Genomic DNA, 18,907 nt, shown 5'->3' on the forward strand with positions numbered 1-18,907 from the left:
TGGTGTTATAATAATAATCGGCTCCGCGGGTTATTAACCCTCCGAAAACCTCCAACCTCCAAACCTGCAGTGAGTGTGTCTCCTAACCGGTGCTCTGGGTGTAACAGTCGGGTTATTAAAAACTATATTTAGCAGCTGTTTTAGGGGATTACAAAAACATTTAAAACTGTAAAGTAAAAGTCCTGTAATAGTGTCTGTGTGTGTGTGTGTCTGTCTGTGTGTGTGTGTGTGTGTGTGTGTGTGTGTCTGTGTGTGTGTGGGTGTGGTGGGTGGGTGGGTGTGTGTGTCTGTCTGTGTGTGTGTCTCTGTCTGTGTGTTTGTGTGTCTGTGTGTGTGTCTGTCTGTCTGTCTGTCTGTGTGTGTGTGTCTGTGTTTGTGTGTGTGTGTCTGTCTGTCTGTGTGTGTGTGTGTGTGTGTGTGTGCCTGTTTGTGTGTCTCTGCCTGTGTGTGTGTGTGTGTCTGTCTGTGTGTGTGTGTGTGTGTGTGTCTGTCTGTCTGTCTGTGTGTGTGCCTGTGTGTATGTGTGTGTGTCTGTGTCTGTCTGTCTGTCTGTCTGTCTGTGTCTGTCTGTCTGTCTGTCTGTCTGTCTGTCTGTCTGTCTGTCTGTGTGTGTGTGTGTGTGTGTGTGTGTGTGTGTGTGTGTGTGTGTGTGTGTGTGTGTGTGCGCAGCTGATGAAAACCGACAGCTGATTGGACGAACGCGTCACGTGGGTCTGGTTTCTCCCTGACCATCATGGCGGCTCGTTCAGAATCTGATCTCATATCAGACTAAAATAGTTCACCGAGACATGTTTCTGGAAACATCTGAAGAGAGAAATAGGCTGAGTGTGTGTGTGTGTGTGTGTGTGTGTGTCTGTGTGTGTGTGTGTCTGTGTGTGTGTGTCTGTGTGTGTGTGTGTGTCTGTGTTTGTGTGTCTGTGTGTGTGTGTGTGTGTGTGTGTGTGTGTGTGTGTGTGTGTGTGTGTCTGTGTTTGTGTGTGTCTGTTTGTGTGTCTCTGTCTGTGTGTGTGTGTGTGTGTGTTTGTGTGTCTCTGTCTGTGTGTGTGTGTGTGTGTGTGTGTGTGTGTGTGTGTGTGTGTGTGTGTGTGTGTGTGTGTGTGTGTGTGTGTGTGTGTGTAGTTGCTGAATCTGTCTTCATTTCAGATCAACAAAGGTCAGTTTAAAAGATTTTCGTCAGATTTTGAGAGGCTCTAGTCACGCTCATCCCGCTCGTCATTTCCAGGTTAGCTCTCCACCAATCAGATGGCTCATTTGAGTCCGACTTGCCGGCAGTGCCCGCCCCCCCCCCCTGCCGATTATGCATGTCTAATCGGCCAAAATTAAAGCCGACCTGTCCAATTTACTTCCTGTGTTTCCCGCCGTTGTTGATTGTCCTGCCCCGCCCTGATGTCTCACCTGTCCCTCATTCGTTCATCGTGTTTTTAGCCTCTGTGTTCCCTTGGTCTCGTGTCAGATCACTTTGCATCCTTGCCCTGTGTCTTATCCTGTCGAATGTGTTTTTGGAAATCTTCCCTGTGGTTTTTGTTAACCTTGTCTCTGGGGACTTTTGGATTTGGGACTTGGCCTTTTGCCTGCCTGCCTCAGTTTGGACTCCATGTTGTTGGCTTTTGCTTTTTTGGATCCCTTTAGTTGGTTTGCTCCCTATTTTTGTACAAATAAGCTCCAACCACTACCTGCCTGCCTGCCTCTCTCTCTGCATTTGGGTCCTCTATCTCCACTCCACCACAACACCCAAACATCCACCATCAGGGCCGCCCCTAGACTTTTTGGGGGCCCTGAGCAGGATTTGGTTTGGGGGACTCTCCACATTGTTCAAGTTCAAGTTTATTGTCATATGCATATTAGTACGAAGTACCACAGCAATGAAATACAATGTGCCTTAGCACTGTCTCAGCACCTGTCAATAACAACAATTTTAAAACCATAATAACATTAAAACATTATAAAATATTCAACACAATGTACAGTACAGACCAAAGGTTTGGACACACCTTCTCATTCAATGCGTTTCCTTTTTATTTTCATGACTATTTACATTGTAGATTCTCACTGAAGGCAAGGGCGAAATTGTCAATCACACATTGGGGGGGACAGCTGTGGGACTTTTTGTGTTGGCGCATGCACACAATTTTTTTTAATCAAAATAAAATAAAAGTCAGAGTCCCAATGTTTGTAATTGTATAACACAACAAGGAATTTTATTACATCTGATCGTCAAACCAACGTATACTCACCCTGTAATGATTACAGCATCGGCATCAATTACAAGCCTGAATTGACAACAAAGCGGCCAGTGATCTCTCTTATATTCTTCTATAAACATATAGTGGCTATAAACATTTTGATTAAATTACTGTTACAGGATAACAATATTCTAATATAAAGTCTTGAGCAATGATAGTAAAACAGTTATGTACTAATGAGGGAAAATGCTCTTTATTTTGTACAAATTTAAACAAAAGTAACTTATCAGTTTAAAAATAAACTTGCTGAAGTGCTCAAGCCACTAGCCACATATTATAATAAATACAGTTTGTAGGCCAATGTAGGCTCATACAGTAGGTCCTATTTTCAAAATGCTGTATTTAAAAAAGATAATTTTTGCATCACAATTTCTTGACACATCTTTATAAATCAAACACAAACTTCAAGAAGGTTTATGAAACCTATATCAGTAAAGCCGCTAAATACAGGCTATTAAGTCAAAGCTGAATTTAAATATTCATATGAAATGAACCAGTGCATACTTTGTAACATGCCACCCTTAACACTTTTATTAAAATGATCCAAACACATTCTTGCGGATGTCACTCATGGCTATTAAGCTTTTGCAGACTTGTTTTCTATCAATTCTGTCCAACCTATCTCTGTGCACATGGCACACAGCTACATGGTTCAACCTCTTTGCGTCATATTGGTTCTCAGCCAGGTTTTTAGCCTTCTCAAAGCACTGAAGCTTCGTTCAGCCTGTGATGAAGAAGCAGGAACTACAAGCAAAAGTCTCAGGAGTGTCTCTACTTGTTTAAAAAGACTCCTGACCTCAGGCACCATGGTCTTTAGCAGGTCCACCACATCCCCACAGTTGCTGTACTGATAGGTGGACTTCAGCATCGACAACTGCACCTGCAAGACGAAATTAAAAATGAATCAATAAAAATAATTGTATGACTTTTTATACTAAACATAACTGTGACCATATATTTACTGTCTGTACTATACAAATAATACATTCTTTGGACCCTATGCATTTGCAACCTTACCTTTAGAGCTACTTGGTCCAACTCTGGGTAGCTCTTGATGATATCATCCATCTCTCCGCTGATAAGGACCTTCTCCAAACGTCCGAGTGTATGAATACCCGGCTCATCAAAGCGCTGTGTAAGCTGCCGAGCAGCTGTGTCAAGCATGTTGAAATAGTGGCTTCTGTAGAATGACTCTGCAGAGGGGTGAATATGTGGCTCAGCTGGTCCAGATAATCGTTTTGGAGGGCAGCGGATATGGGGCATCTTGATGGGCACCAGGTCTAATGATGAGGCAATGTCTTGGGCTTGCACATACAATCCTTCGAAATGCTCTTCTGTTCTTCTGTTCTCCAAATGTCTTTTGACATGCTCCACAGCCAGCATCATACCAGAGATTGTCTGCCGTTTACTCTGAAGGGAGGTATTCAGGGTTTCTAGGGCTGACATGACATCTGCAGCCATCTTAAGCCCCAAGACTGTGTTTCCTTTGAGGAACACCTCATGAAGTCCATTAGCCCTGGATGCAGTCTCCCTCACACTACAGTTCACCATCTCTTCAAGTGATGTGAGCACACTGTCATACTGACTGAGCACAGACTGGATGGCTGGTGTGCGTACGGTCCATCTAGTGGGACATAATGGTTTCAGGGAGGTAGACCTTACACTATTAGATTTAGCTATTTCACTAAAAATTGATTTAAAATTTTCCAGACTGGTTAGAAAAGCTTCCTAATTCATTGACCGCAGCGAAGTTCTCTGACAACCGATGAAGCTAAATAGCCATCTGTGCACACAGCTGTTGCAAGGTTTTGCAGTGTGGACCACAGTGGATATATGGAGCCAGAGGTTGCTCCCTTCTCAAGAGAGCCTGTACTCCCTGTACCTTACCGGACATGTTGGCTGCAATTATCGTCATGCTGCCCTCTCAACTGTGAGATGGGCAAGTTCAGTCGGAGACATGACGTCAGTGGCAACTTTAGCAATGCTCTCTCCAGTTGTGGAGTTAGTTCCATACAGCCCTACAAACTCTTCTCTAGGATCTAGATCTTCACCTACATACCTTATACATATGCTCTCTTGCTCTATCCCAGCAATATCTTGAGTTCCATCAATGATCAAAGAATATTGCACTACAGGCAAATGTTGTACTTCCTGTGCTATTTCTTTGATAATAGAGTTACTTATTATCTGAAGTATTTCGTTTTGGATCATTGGACTTGTAAAATTCTGTTTCCCTGCAAGCCAGGAGGCCAGCTTGGGATCATCCTCTGCCTTGTACTGAAGTAGCTGTTTAAAGTTTCCTTCATTCTGCTCATGACCTCTGAAAGCATTGCCCTGCCTCGCCAAATACTGTATGCCACCAACTATCTTCAAAAGGTTTTCCCTGGCTTGTTCTTGTTGTTTCTTTTGTGCACCAGATAATGTTGCAGTGATTGGTTGGGCTTCATGTATGTACGTGGTCACTGCATGTTTATGGCTCTGGCTTTTCCCATGATTTTCAAATTTTTCAACAGCCTTCCTCCAATTCTTGAATCCAACATTAATAAATGCAGAGTCAGCCTTTGTAGTAATTTTTGGCTTCTTGCCTCTGAATGCCCTACAGCAGTAAAAGCACAGAACTGCCTTGCGCATTGGGCAGTAATGTAGCCAGGGATTTTCACGGAACCACCTCTCCTGGAAAGACAGAGTTTTGTCGGCAAGAACTTGTGTTGGGATGGTCTTGACATTTGGCTGGTTCGGGGTATGTCCTAGCTCCTCTGCTGATGCCTGTTCATCTAGCCTGTTCTCATCTACTCTTGTCTGGACATCTGGCTCATTTGGGGTATTTCCAAGCTCTTCTGTTGCTACCTGTTCTTCCTGCCTGCTGTCACCTACACTGAAGTCACTCTGCACTACCTGTAATTCAAAATGAGTAACATAAAAACTTTCTGATATCTGTACTGTACTATTAGACAGTAGGCTACACAATAGATTACCTAACATTGACAACCATAAAAAGTTGCACTAAACAGGTCCAAAGTGCTATTTTGTAACATAAACTGGGTGGTTTGAATCCTGAGTGCTATTTGGCTGATTTAAACCCGTGGTATAAGAGACTGTATACCACAGGTATGATATGTTATCTATTTTTAATGCACTATTTGTTATGGAAACTGGTTTATTACAGCAATGAGGTGTCTCAGGGTGTCGTGATATATGGCCAATATACCAGAGCTAAATGCTGTATCCAGACACTCCATGATGCATCATGCTAAGAATAGCTCTTAGCCATGTTATATTTGGCCATTTACTACAACTCCTTGTGCATTTTTGCTTAAGTATACAGTATACCATTTGTCACTCACCTCAGCGTCCACCCTACTCTCACTCACATCCGTCTGATTCTCTGCCTCTTGCTGAAACTCGCTCTGCTGGATGAGTCAAATAATACAGTCAGACAAACATATTTTGGTAGGAGCGGGGGTAACTGGGGTATCTCCTCTATATTTCACATTTATTTCCCACAACAACAGTCACCAATTTTATCCCACAACACTTTCCCTGGCTGGCACTGATCATGCACAATTAAAATTGTCCTTTGTCTAATGACAATTTATGTAGATATTCCCACCAAATTATTTTGTGATAAATTTATGTAATTGTTTCATATTTTTAAAACATTTCAATAAGTAGAGCTATATCTTTGTTTTGAATGCACAATTACGACAACCTTAAATAATCCACTGGTCTAGAGATTATCCCAATACTTAAAAAGAAATCACATTTTCTAAAAATCTAAACATCTTTTTCCCTTCATAATTCTCATAAGAATGGCCATGATCCACATATTCTTTTTCCTCTAAACTTTGCTTTTTTGTTTCAGCAATTAAACATTCTTAGGGGCGGCTTGTTACCACATCTTACCCTATAACGTTACATTCACTCACAATGAATGTCAGTTAAGAGCTATTAATGTCAGTCTGGTGTCCTGTACCTTAGAACATTAAATTAATTAAATCTCTGTTAAAAATGCCTAAAATCTCCAGAAACTTACTTTCTTTTTCTTTCCAAAGAAATTAAGGATGTCAGCTGCTGCAGTCTTTCTCTTGTTCATTTTTGGCCACTACTGTGAAATATAACAGCAAAGGGGATGAAAATGGTGAAGTAAGAAAGAACAAATGGCAGGACTCTAAAATAACTTGCTAGATAATAACCCAATTCGGAGAACAGGAACGTCCCAAAACGCTAACGTTAGTTGTCAAAACTGGGTTTGGTACAGACGTACAGTACATTTCACAAGCCTGTCACTGACCGCCATCCTAGTTTGCTTTAAAGCCAGGCTACATGCTAGCGTGTATATATACAGCGTTATATATAGCCACAGCTAGCTACTTCGTTACTACGTTACTGTATATAGCTATACAGTAACGTTAGCTAGCTGTCAGCTAGCTTGTCAATAGTCCCTCCCATTCATACAAGCTGAAATTCACAAATTCTACAATTCGAAATTCTAGTGAAATTCACCTGGTCGTTATCTAAGGGATTATGTCAGCCAAAGACAGGATATTTACCATTCATAGATATGTGCCAAATGTCTGTCAGATTTCGCGCTCCTGACTCTTCTTCTGTTTGGTTTTTCCTAACTCACTGACGGTGCACGAGCTACTAAAGGTATAGGGAAAACATGACATGGATTTCAGGAGAAATAGGTTTTGTTAATGTATAGTGTAAGGCAAGTCGAATGGATTTGGGAAATGGACCGGCCGGGATTTTATATTTTCGGAGCTGGAAAGAAAGAAGTATTTGCAATCACATCGATATTGCCTGCATAATCATACAGTATGATCAAATATTGGGGGGGACAAATTGTCCTTATTTGAATATTGGGGGGGACGTGTCCCCCTGTCCCCCCATAGAATTACGCCTATGACTGAAGGCATCAAAACTATGAATGAACACATATGGAATTATGTACTTAACAAAAAAGTGTGAAATAACTGAAAACATGTCTTATATTTTAGATTCTTCAAAGTAGCCACCCTTTGCTTTTTTTGATAGCTCTGCAAACCCTTGGTGTTCTCTCAATGAGCTTCATGAGGTAGTCACCTGAAATGGTTTTACCTTCACAGGTGTGCTTTGTCAGGTTTAATTAGTGGAATTATTTCCCTTATTAATAAAAAAGCAAAGGGTGGCTACTTTGAAGAATCTAAAATATAAGACATGTTTTCGAATTACCCACTTTTGTTAAGTACATAATTCCATATGTGTTCATTCATAGTTTTGATGCCTTCAGTGAGAATCTACAATGTAAATAGTCATGAAAATAAAAAGGAAACGCATTGAATGAGAAGGTGTGTCCAAACTTTTGGCCTGTACTGTACATAAGTAACTAAGTTCAGGCCACAGATATTGTGCTATCTTTCAATAACCTTATTACCCGGGGGTAAAAACTATCTCTAAAGCGTGATGTGCGTGTTTGGATGCTCTGCAAATGTCTCCCCGATGGAAGATGGGAGAAGAGATTATGTGCAGGATGACTAGAGTCCTGTATAATACCTTGTGCCCTTTTAGTGCTGCGTTTCCAGTAAATTTGTTGGAGCGATTCAAGGGGAACCCCGATGATTTTAGATGCAGTCCTGACCACTTTTGTCAGTAGATTAAGGTCATGTGAAGTAGCCCTGCCAAACCACACTACAACATTACCTGTCAGTAAACTCTCAATTGTACAGCGGTAGAAATTCAGTTGAATATTAAGAGACATACCGCAAAAAGTACAGCCTCTGATGTGCCTTCTTAATGGCCCAGCTGATATGGAAGGACCATGAGAGGGAGTCTGAGATGTGGATGCCTAAGGTTTCCACACAACGAAATTTCGCTCTGCTCTCATTGAGGTTGAATGGAGACGATAATTCGCCCTGATTGGGCGAGATGAGAGCGAATCGCCGAGGGGAGCGAAATAAAGTTGACGAAAGTTTAACTTTATTCAAATGAGGACCGCTCGAGAACCAATCAGGTCCGCGTGTTTGTGTTTGGAGGCGGGAGTTACAAAAAAAGTCTGACCAAGATGGCGCAGGTCATCAGCGCCGTATGAACATTTTGATGTGATTAAAATGTTTCTACACGAACATCGGTACTTCTATCAACACGAATTATGTTTATATGACACACAAACTTAGTCAGGGCACATACACTGCTAAATAGATCACTGTATATGTTAGTTTAAACACTCGAACTTTTCAGCTAGCCGACAGGCTAATCGCTAGCATGTTCGGACATTGGATTTCATTGTAAAGCCTAGCCAGGCAGCTAGCTAGCTAGGCTACTTGTGCATTTGTTTGATTACATGTTTTATTGGCGAACATTGACCCTTGTAGCAACACGGATTGTTGTTTATATGTCACACGAACTTAAACAGGGCGAACACACACCACCAAACAGACCACTGGAGATAGTTTAAACACTCAAAATGATTCAGCTAGCCGACAGGTCACCCGCTAGCATGTTCGGACATTGCATTTCATTGTAAGCACAGCGAGGCAGCTAGGCTACATAGCTAGGTTACCAGAGCATTTATGAGCTAACATTTTACCGATGGTTTGCTGCTGTGCATTTTTACCGCCCTGTCTTCTGACAGCGCGGGACATTTAAAAACATGTTGCGGTCTTGCGTGTTGTTTTCGCGACCACGCCCCCCGAGGCAAACTTTCGCTGGCCGAAATTCGCGAGGTGTTTCGCTGTGTGGAACCGTACCAGCTTAGATATTAAAATAGAAGGTCTAGCATGTTGCCACTTGGACTTGGCACTAAACCAACTTGTGTATTGTCAATATTAGTTTAAGCACTTATAATATGCAAATACGCATTTAAAGACTGTTAGCAGCAACACTATCTGTAAATAGACCGGCTGTGTTATGAGCTCTGTTGTGGGCGGGGCCTGAAATTAGTCCGGAGAAAGTTCCTGAGCCGTCACGGAAAAGAAAGCGCCTAAAAAACTGAAGTCGGAAAAAGTGATAAAACATTCGGCAAAAGTGGCAACAACGTCGGAAAAAAAGTTATAAATTGTGAGAAAAAAAAATGACGTCAGAAACAGCAACAAAAACTAGACGCGCCGAAATTTTTTTCATGATCTGGGAGGGGCCAGATTTGGCCCTCGGGCCTCGAGTTTGACACCTGTCACTTTTGGGGCTTAAATACAAAGAATACATCAGAATTACAGAGCTCTTCTTTATGTCTCCCTCTCTCTCTCTCTCCCTCCCTCCCTCTCTCTCCCTTTCTCTCTCCCTCTTTCTCCCTCTCCCTCTTCCCCTCTCTCTCACCCTCTTCCTCTGTCTCTCTCTCTCTTCATCCCTCTCCCCTTCCTCCCTCCCTCTCTCTCCGTCTCTCCCTTCTCCCTCTTCCTCTCTCTTCCCTCTGTCCTCTTTCCTCCCTTCCTCTCTCTCTCTCCCTTCCCCTCTCCATCTCCCCCACCAAAAGGGCAAAGGGAGGGGCGAGCTCTCCGTTCTGTGGGGCTGATTTCATCTCGGCTCATTTATAAACACACGTCTCCCTGTGTTTTCGGTGTTCCTGATGTTTTCTTTCTCCTGCGTTCCTCCTCACGTCCGCTGGTTTCTTTTTGGTCAATCAAGGAAAAAGGAGGTGAGCTGTGCTCGGCTCCGCAGTTCTTGTGTTGGCGCCTCTTTTCTGGCCCCCTCTCTTCCAAAAAAAAAACGAAAGAAGAAAGAAAAGAATGGAATGTTATTCTGGTCGTGATGGCATCAGCAGCACTTATACCTTTCACACCCCCCTTCACTCCCCTTCACTTTCTCTCTCTCTTCCTCTCCCTCTCACTCTCTCTCCCCCCTTCCTCTCCCCTCTATCTATCTCTCCCTCTTCACTCTCTCTCTCTCCCCCCTTCACTCTCCCTCTCTCTCTCCCCCTTCTCTCTCTCTCTTCCTCTTCCTCTCACTCTCTCTCCCCCCTTTACTCTCCCCTCTATCTCCTTCCCCCTCTTCTTCTGTCTCTCTCTCTCTCCCTCTCGCTCTCTCTCCCCTCTCCTCCCCTCCCTTTCTCCCTCTCTCTCTGTCTCTCTCTCTTGTCTCCCCCCATCTCCCCCTTCCTCCCTCTCTCCCTTCTCTCCCTTTTCCCTCTCTCTCTCTCTCCTCTCCTCCCTTTCTCTCTCTCCCTCTCTCTCTCTCTCTCTCCTCTCCTCTCCTCCCTCTGTCCCTCCCTCCCTCTCTCTCTCTCTCTCCTCTCTCTCCCCTCCCCTCTCCCTCCTCCCTCTCTCTCTCTCTCTCTCTCTCGTCTCTCCCCTCTTCTCCCCCCCCTCCATCCATCCATACATCCTTACCCATGACCAAAAAAAGGTGTCAAAGGCGTCAAAATGAAAAAAAAAAGAGAAAACTTTAACATCAAAAAAACGTTTAAAATAGCCTCAGAAACCCAAAGAGAAACATCCCAAAAAGATGAAAAAAGTGTAAAAAATAATCAAAAAATATTTATACATGGAGCGAAGTGTTGAAAAAGTGTCAAAAATGGCGAAAAAAATGCAACGAGTGTCGAAAAAAGCATCAAAAACGCCAAAAAAAGTGTCAAAAGGGCCCCAACATCCACTCTGTGACCGCCTCCACCCCTCTCCCCCTATCCCCCCTCCATCCATCCATCCATCCAACCTTCCCCATGACCCCCCCCACCCCCCATCTCCCCCATCCACCCATTAGCTGCAGCCATTACGGATGCTGAGAGAGAGTCATTACCGCTCCCATAATCCAGCGCCATGATGAAGCTCTCAGCTCCAAAAACACCGGCAGCTTGTAGCCTATCGGCGGCGCTTGATTGGCAGGATACAGGGGAGGGGGGAGGGGGGGTGAGAGGGGGGGGGATTGGTTTTTCGGGGGTTTGTGTGATGGGAACTCCACTCGAGATGTGAATTGGCTTTGCCACTCCAATCAGGCGGCTGGATGACAAATGAAGTGTGTCTCTCTCTCTCTCTCTCTCTCTCTCTGCCTTCACACTTCTTCTCCTCTTCTGTCCGGGCACAGAAAGAAAGAAAGAAAGAAAGAAGGGGGGAGTTCATGTGGGAGCGCTTGACAGCAACACAATCACATTTCTATTCACACACTACCCTCCCCTCAACACCCCGCCCTGCCTGTTTTACCTTCATGCCATGCACGCTAGCACACAGGCCGGCCAGCCAATTAGAAAGCAGCGCAAAGAATCTGTGAAAGACACAAAAGGTCTTTAGAGGTTTGGACAGGTGTCTCATTTGCCCGCGGGACATTTTTTATTATGTCTTTTGGGTTGGAATCAGTGGGCAGAAAGCGAGGAAGGTTATTTGTCGTGCTGTCATTTTCTTTTTTTCGGGCCGTTGTCTCCATGGGAATGATGGCTCCATCTGAACTCAAGAAGTACACCAATAGGGGAGAGGAAAAATTAAATCAAACCTGCAAAAAAAAACAGTCCATAAAGCATTTTAAAAAGTACCAAAATCATTACAAAAAATAGCATTAAGAAAAGCACCAAAGTGTTTTTTAAAAAAAAGCCTCAGAGAAGCGCCAAAAAAATTTAAAATAATGAAATTAAACCTGATTATTATTCATTATTTGTTATAATTTGTGTCGGGTCGCTTTCTTTCGCTGCCGGGCAAAATTTAGAGGCTTTCTTGATTATGTCTTTGGGTCAGAATCAGTGGGCACAAGGTGAGGAAGGCTATCTGTCATGCTGTCACAAGTACCCAAAAAGGGTCAAAAATGCATTTAGTTAAGTATCAAAAAAGAGCAAAAAATAGGTAAAAAAAAATGCAAATAAAGAGCCAAAAATGTCTAAAAAAAATTGCAAATAAACAGCCAAATATGTAAAAAAAAAAATGCAAATAAACAGCCAAAAATGTCTAAAAAAATGCAAATAAACATCCAAAAATGTCAAAAAAAAATGCTAATAAACAGCCAAAAATGTCTAAAAAAATGCTAATAAACAGTTTATTTAAGAAAGTGGCAAAACAGGGCCCAAAAATTGTCAAAAAAGCTTCAAAGAAGAGTAAAAAAAACTTCAAAAAATTAAATCAAACCTGATATAGATAGTGCTAAAAAGCGTCAAAAAACAGCGAAGAAAGTGTGAAAAAAAACATTTAAATAAGCGTCAAAAAAGAGCAAAAACAAAAAAAGAGTAAAATTAATGCAAATAAACAATAAAGGTGGAGAATTGCCTAAAAGTGGTCAAAAAAGCATTTATAAAAGCATCAAAAAAGAGCAAAGATAACCTTCGAAAAATGAAATCAAACCTGATATAGATAGCGCTAACAAAGTGTCAAAACAAAAACATTTATAAATGCATCAAAAAAAGAGCACCAGAAGATCCTGATTATTTGTTGTGACATAGAGAGGCTTTAACGTCTGTTTTATGTCGTCACTTTATTCTGTCTACGGTCTGTTAAAAGCACCAAAAAGCTCTAAGAAAGCTCTGAAAAAAAAGCTCTAAGAAAGCTCTAAAAAAATCTCTAAAAACAACTAAGAAAGCACTAAGAAAGCTCTAAAAAAGCTCTGAGAGCTCTAAGAAAGCTGTACAAAAGCGCTAAAAAAGCCCTAAGAAAGCTCTAAAAAAAGCTCTAAGAAAACTCTAAGAAAGCTCTGAGAGCTCTAAGAAAGCGCTAAAAAAGCTCCAAGAAAGCTCTAAAAAGAAAGCTCTAAGAAAGCTCTAGAAAGCTCTAAGAAAACTCTAAGAAAGTGCTAAGAAAAAGCTCTAAGAGTGCTAAGAAAGCTCTAAGAAAGCTCTAAGAGCTCTAAGAAAGCTCTAAAAAGCTCTAAGAAAACTCTAAAAAAAGCTCTTAGAGCTCTAAGAAAAGCTCTAAGAGAGTGCTAAGAAAGCTCTAAGAGAGTGCTAAGAAAGCTCTATGAGAGCTCTAAGAAAGTGCTAAGAAAGTTCTAAAAAGCTCTAAGAAAGCTCTAAGAAAGTGCTAAGAAAGCTCTAAAAAAAGCGCTAAGAAAACTCTAAGAAAGCGCTAAGAAAGCTCTAAGAAAGCTCTAAAAAAAGCTCTAAGAAAGCTCTAAGAGAGCATTAAGAAAGCTCTAAGAAAGCGCTAAGAAAGCTCTAAAAAAAAGCTCTAAGAAAGCTCTTAACAAAAAGCTCTAAGAAAGCTCTAAGAAAGCTCTAAGAAAGCTCTTAAAAAAAGCTCTAAGAAAGCTCTAAGAAAGCTCTAAGAAAGCTCTTAAAAAAAGCTCTAAGAAAGCTCTAAGAAAGCTCTAAGAAAGCTCTTAAAAAGCTCTAAGAAAAGCTCTATGAAAGCTCTAAGAAAGCGCTAAAAAGCGGCAGAGACTGTGTCAAATGTGTATTTAAAAAAACATTTGAAAAATGTGGGAAAAAAAGTATTAAAGAAGCGCTCAAAAAGAGTCCAAAAAACATTTTTTTTAAAAGAGCAAAAAAAGAAAAAAAAGAAAAAGAAGATTTAAAATAATAAAATGAAAAATGAAATGTGCATCCTGATTATTTGCTGTGATTTGTGTCGATTGACGCCAGTTTTCGTCCGGCTTCTCTTCGCTGCTGGACGTCCCGTACGTGAGAGGCTTTAACGTGTTTAATGTTGAACTTGTGGGCAGAAATCGAGGAAGGTTATTGGTCGCGCTGTCACCGTGTATGGCAATGCATCATGGGTAAATCTGAACTGTGGAAGTAGGCCTACCCGACAAAAGGAAGGGGTGAATTAAAAAAAACATGAAATCAATCCTGATAATTTTGTTGTGATTTGTGTCGGGTCACGCCAGTTTTTGTCTCGCTTTCTCCCCGCGTTTAAAAACACGTTTCTTCTTCTCTCTTCTTCTTCTTCTTCTTCTTTTTCTTCTTCGTGTGCAGTAATTACAGCGCACGCTCGGAGGAACAGGAGCAGAGATAATTGGATTGTTGGTTTTCGGCAGAGTTTGTTTTGCAGGGTTATTATCCAGCAGCTCCATTATGGCTGGCAGCACAGACAGCCCTCATTAGCATATACACAAATATATACAGACTGAGAGGATGTGGGAAGAGAGGGAGGGAGGGAGAGGGGGAGGGAGAGGGGAGGGAGGGAGGGAGGGGAGAGAGGGAGAGAGGGGGAGGGAGGGGAGGGAGAGGGGAGAGGGAGGAGAGAGAGGGGGAGAGAGAGAGAGCGTTTAGTGTGTCATACCAAACGCTCCATCTCTGTCTCTCTCTCCCTCTTTCTCTCTCTCTCTTCCTCTCTATCTCTCCCTGTCTCTCTTTCTGTCTCACTCTCTCTTCCTCTCTCTCTCCCTCTCTCTCTTCCTCTCTCTCTCCCTCTTCACTCTCTCTCTCCCTCTCTCTCTTCCTCTCTCTCTCCCTCTTCACTCTCTCTCTCCCTCTTTCTGTCTCACTATCTCGCTGTCTCTCCCTCTCTCTCTCTCTCTCTCTTTCCCTCCCTCTCTCTCTCTTTCCCTCCCTCTCTCTCTCTCTCTCTCTCTCTTTCCCTCCCTCTCTCTCTCTCTGTCTCTCTCTCTCTCTCTCTCTCTCTCTCTCTCTCTCTCTCTCTCTTTCTCTTCTCTACATGCAAATACGACCGACAATAGAGTAGCGCCAACGCGGCCTCCAGCTGTGCCGAGATGCATCGAGGTGTCAGGGGAGAGGGGGAGACGGGGGAGGGAGGGAGGAGGAGTAAAGGGGGAGACGGGGGAGGGAGGGAGGAAGGAAGATAAGGGGAGAGGGGGGAGGAGGAGGAAGGGGATAGGGGGAGGGAGGGAGGAGGAGAGGAGTAAAAAAGGGGGAGACGGGGAGGGATGGGTGGGGGAGTGGAGTGTTGACGAACAATGGAGAGCGAAGAGAAGAGAGACAGGTGTAGCGGTAATTAGCAGCGAGGCCGGCTAACGGTTATAAAAACTTCGGAAAACTACGTCAAAAACATCAATCAAAAGCCAGTATTACTGTAGTATTACAGTAGTATTACAGTAGTATTACTGTAGTATTACTGTAGTATTACAGCAGTATTACAGTAGTATTACAGTAGTATTACTGTAGTATTACAGTAGTATTACAGTAGTATTACAGTAGTATTACTGTAGTATTACAGTAGTATTACAGTAGTATTACTGTAGTATTACTGTAGTATTACTGTAGTATTACAGTAGTATTACTGTAGTATTACTGTAGTATTACAGTAGTATTACTGTAGTATTACTGCAGTATTACAGTAGTATTACTGTAGTATTACTGTAGTATTACAGTAGTATTACAGTAGTATTACTGTAGTATTACAGTAGTATTACAGTAGTATGTGTGTGCGTGCTTGTGTGTGCGTGCTTGTGTTTGTGTGCGTGCTTGTGTGCGTGCTTGTTCTGCGTGCTTGTTTTTTGCGTGCTTGTTTGGTTGCGTGCGTATGCGTGCTTGTGTGTGTGTGCGTGCTTGTGTGTGTGCGTGCTTGTGTGTGTGCGTGCTTGTGTATGTGCGTGCTTGTGTGTGTGTGCGTGCTTGTGTGTGTGCGTGCTTGTTCGTGCTTGTGTGTGGCGTGCTTGTGTTGCTGTTTTGTTGCGTGCTTGTGTGTGTGCTGCTTGTGTTGGTTTGTTTTTTTGTTGCTGTGTGTGTGTGTGTGTGCTGCTGGTGGCTTTGTGGTTGCGTGCTTGTTTTGCTTTGTGTGCTGCTTGTGTGTGCTTGTGCGTGCATGCGTATGCTTGTGTGTTGCGTGTTGTTGCTGTTGTCTGCTTGTGTGTGCGTGCTTGTGTGTGCGTGCTTGTGTTTGTATGCTGCGGTATGCTGCTTGTTGTTATGCTGCTTGTTGCGTGCATGCGTATGCTGCTTGTGTGTGGCTGGTGTGTTGCTCTTTGTTTGTGTGTATGCGTTGTGTTGTGCTGCTTGTGGTTGCGTGCTTGTGTTTGGGCTTTGTGCTGTGTGTTTGTGTCGTGCTGTTGTGTTCTGTGTGCGTGCATGCTGTGCGTGGTGTTGGTGTTACTGTTGTGTTTGTAATGGCGGTTATGCTGCATGCGTGTGTGTGTGTAATGCTGCGGTATTGTGTGCGTGCTTGTGTGTGTGTGCGTGCTTGTGTGCGTGCGTGCCTGTGTGTGTGCATGCGTGCCTGTGTGTGTGTGTGTGCGTGCGTTGGGAAGAACATCTTGGAGAAGAATCCAAATTATTTTCTGTTTCTGCAGATTTCAACAAGTTAAGGTTGAGACTCTTTAACAGCTCCCCGATGTTTCTTACAGGACGATGAGGGAAGTCCAGAGCGCCTCCGCAGCACAGTGACATCACAGTGAAATCACAGTGACATCACAGTGACATCACAGTGACATCATGTCAGTGGTAGTTTGGGTGAAGTGGCCCTTTAATTCCTGGTCAGTTTCTTGCTGTTTAGTCAAGTTGCAAAAAACTCTCACACGCACAAACACACAGGCACACACAGATACACAGATACACACTCACACGCACAAACATAGATACACACACACACGCACAAACATAGATACACACACGCACACAGATATATACACACACACACACACACAGATACACACTCACACGCACAAACATAGACACACACGCACAAACATAGATACACACACACCATATGTACACACACACACCAAACCACATAGATACCACACACACACGTTACATACACTCAGACAACATGCGACACACGCACAAACACACATAGATACACTAACGCACACAAACACATAGATACACAAGCACACACACACATGAATACACACAACACAAAACACACTGCTGCACATACGACTGCACAGTACACACACACGTCTACCTCCACACTACAACAGACACACAAAATCACATGCACACGCACACAGACACACAAAACACATGCACACACACGCAGCTATGGCGTACACACACACACACAAACACACATTCACACCGCATACGCACACACTAACACGTACATGCACACACACACACACACACACACACAAACACACACACAAACACACATGCACACACGCACACACACACTAACACATACATGCACGCACACACACACATACATACACAGAGTAGCAACCATACCAGCCGGTTTGAGGCCTCTGCGGTCTGTGGGAGCTCCTCTGTTGCCCGGAGGGGGTGAGGGGGGTGAGGAGGGGGTGAGGGGGGAGGGGGGGAGGGAGGGGAGGAGTGTGTGTGTGGGGGGGAAGTAGGGGGGGGGAGGGTGTGTGTGGGGGGGGGGAAAGAAAAAAGAAGTAATGTGAGAAAGCTGGAGGTGACAGGCATTGTGGGAAGGTGTGAACGACGCGGAGAAGAGAAGAAGAAGGACTGAAAAGTGCTCCTTGTCCTGTGAGGGAGACGGACCTTTAGAGGAAGACCTTCACCTCCTTCTCCTTTCTGCCTCCCTCCCCCCCCCACCCCTCCTCCCCTCCTCCCGCCCCCCCACCCCAATCCCCCCAATTAGACAAACATTAACATCAATTAAGGGCCCTCACGGGAACACAGGCTCTATATAATTACCTTAATGGGCGGACGCTTTCTCTCCGTCCCTCTCTCTTTCTGTGTCTTTCTTTGGACCCTCAATCTCTTAAACAAACTCAGAGAGGCCTCAGTGGGAGAGGGGGGGAGGGAGGGGGAGAGAGGGGGAGGTTGATCGGCAGCAGGGGGAGGGGGAAAAGGGGAGGTGGGGGAGTTTCCCGTTGGCTTTTGTGGCGCTGGTGTTTCTAAAAAGGCCCCGGCTGAATTGGACCTATTGGCCGACAAACAGAGGAGCTGTTCCCACAGAGAGCCGAGAGAGAGAGACAATGAAGACCCCCGACTGAGAGGGGGGGAGACGGGGGGAGACGAGAGGGGAGGGAGACAGAGAGAGAAGGGGAGAGGGAGAGCAGAGGGGAGGGAGAGGGAGAGAGAGAGGGAAGGGGAGAGAGAGCAGAGGAGAAGGACAGCGAGAGAGTGAGAAGAAGAAAAGTTAGTCAGGAGGAGAGAGACATTTGAAGAGAGAAAGAGAGGGAGAGAGAGGAGGGGGAGAAAAAGAGAGCAGAGAGAGAGGGATGATGAAGACCCCCGACTGAGAGGGGGGGAGGGAGGGAGAGACGAGAGGAGAGAGAGCAGAGGAGAAGGAGAGAGAGGGAGAGAGAGAGCAGAGGGAGGAGGAGAGGGTGTGACGAGGTTAGTCGGGAGGAGAGAGACATGGGAAGAGGGAGGGAGAGAGAGGGGATAAATGGGGGAGGGAGGAGGGGAGAAAAAGAGGGGGCAGAGAGAGGGATAGTAAAGACCCCGACTGAGAGGGGGGGGACAGGGGGGGAGGGAGGGGGAGACAAGAGGGGAGGGGAGACAGAGAGAGGGAGAGGGAGAGAGAGGGAGAAGAAGAAAAGTTAGTCATGGAGGAGAGAGACATGGGGAAGAGAGAAAGAGAGGGAGAGAGATGGGGGGGGAGAGAGGAGAGAGAGGAGGGAGAGATGGGGGGGAGGAGGGAGAGAGCAAAAGAGAGGGAGAGAGAGGGGAGAGATGGGAGAAGGTAGAGAGGGGGAGAAAAAGAAAAGAGACCAGAGAAGGCAGGAGGGAGAAAAGGGTGAGGAGGAGAGAGACCAGAGGGGAAGAGAGAAAGAGATGGAGAGGGACAACAGACTGACTGAGGAGGGAGAGATGGGGGGAGGAAGGAGGGAGGAAAAAGAAAAGAAGAGAGGGAGGGAGGGAGGGAACAAGGTGGGGCAGAGAGAGAGGGGGGAGAGAGAGAGGAGAGAAGTTAATAGTCAGGAGGGAGAGAAAGAGATAAGAAAGAGAGGTCAGAGAAGAGGGC

At 44.3% G+C, this 18,907-nt stretch overlaps 1 protein-coding gene across 1 annotated transcript; it reads right to left on the reverse strand.

Moving 5' to 3' along the window:
• Window positions 1–2,895: 2,895 nt before the first annotated feature.
• Window positions 2,896–5,667, reverse strand: LOC120548945. Its single transcript, XM_039785449.1, has 3 exons — window positions 5,588–5,667; window positions 3,261–3,867; window positions 2,896–3,123 (listed from the first exon to the last, which is right to left on the reverse strand). The coding sequence occupies exons 2-3, from the start codon at window positions 3,792–3,794 to the stop codon at window positions 2,896–2,898; spliced, it is 762 nt and encodes a 253-aa protein (XP_039641383.1). The 5' UTR covers window positions 3,795–3,867; window positions 5,588–5,667.
• Window positions 5,668–18,907: the final 13,240 nt, after the last annotated feature.

Source organism: Perca fluviatilis, chromosome 20 (genome assembly GCF_010015445.1).
Source record: "Perca fluviatilis chromosome 20, GENO_Pfluv_1.0, whole genome shotgun sequence".
NCBI classification, from domain to species: domain Eukaryota; kingdom Metazoa; phylum Chordata; class Actinopteri; order Perciformes; family Percidae; genus Perca; species Perca fluviatilis.

Bases quoted from the DNA above. Each gene is read 5' to 3' on its own strand.
- LOC120548945 (XM_039785449.1), bottom strand. From the start codon at position 3,794: ATGGTGAACTGTAGTGTGAGGGAGACTGCATCCAGGGCTAATGGACTT. The intron at 3,124-3,260 runs GTAAGGTTGCAA...TTCGTCTTGCAG, and splicing joins TGGACCAAGTAGCTCTAAAG to GTGCAGTTGTCGATGCTGAA.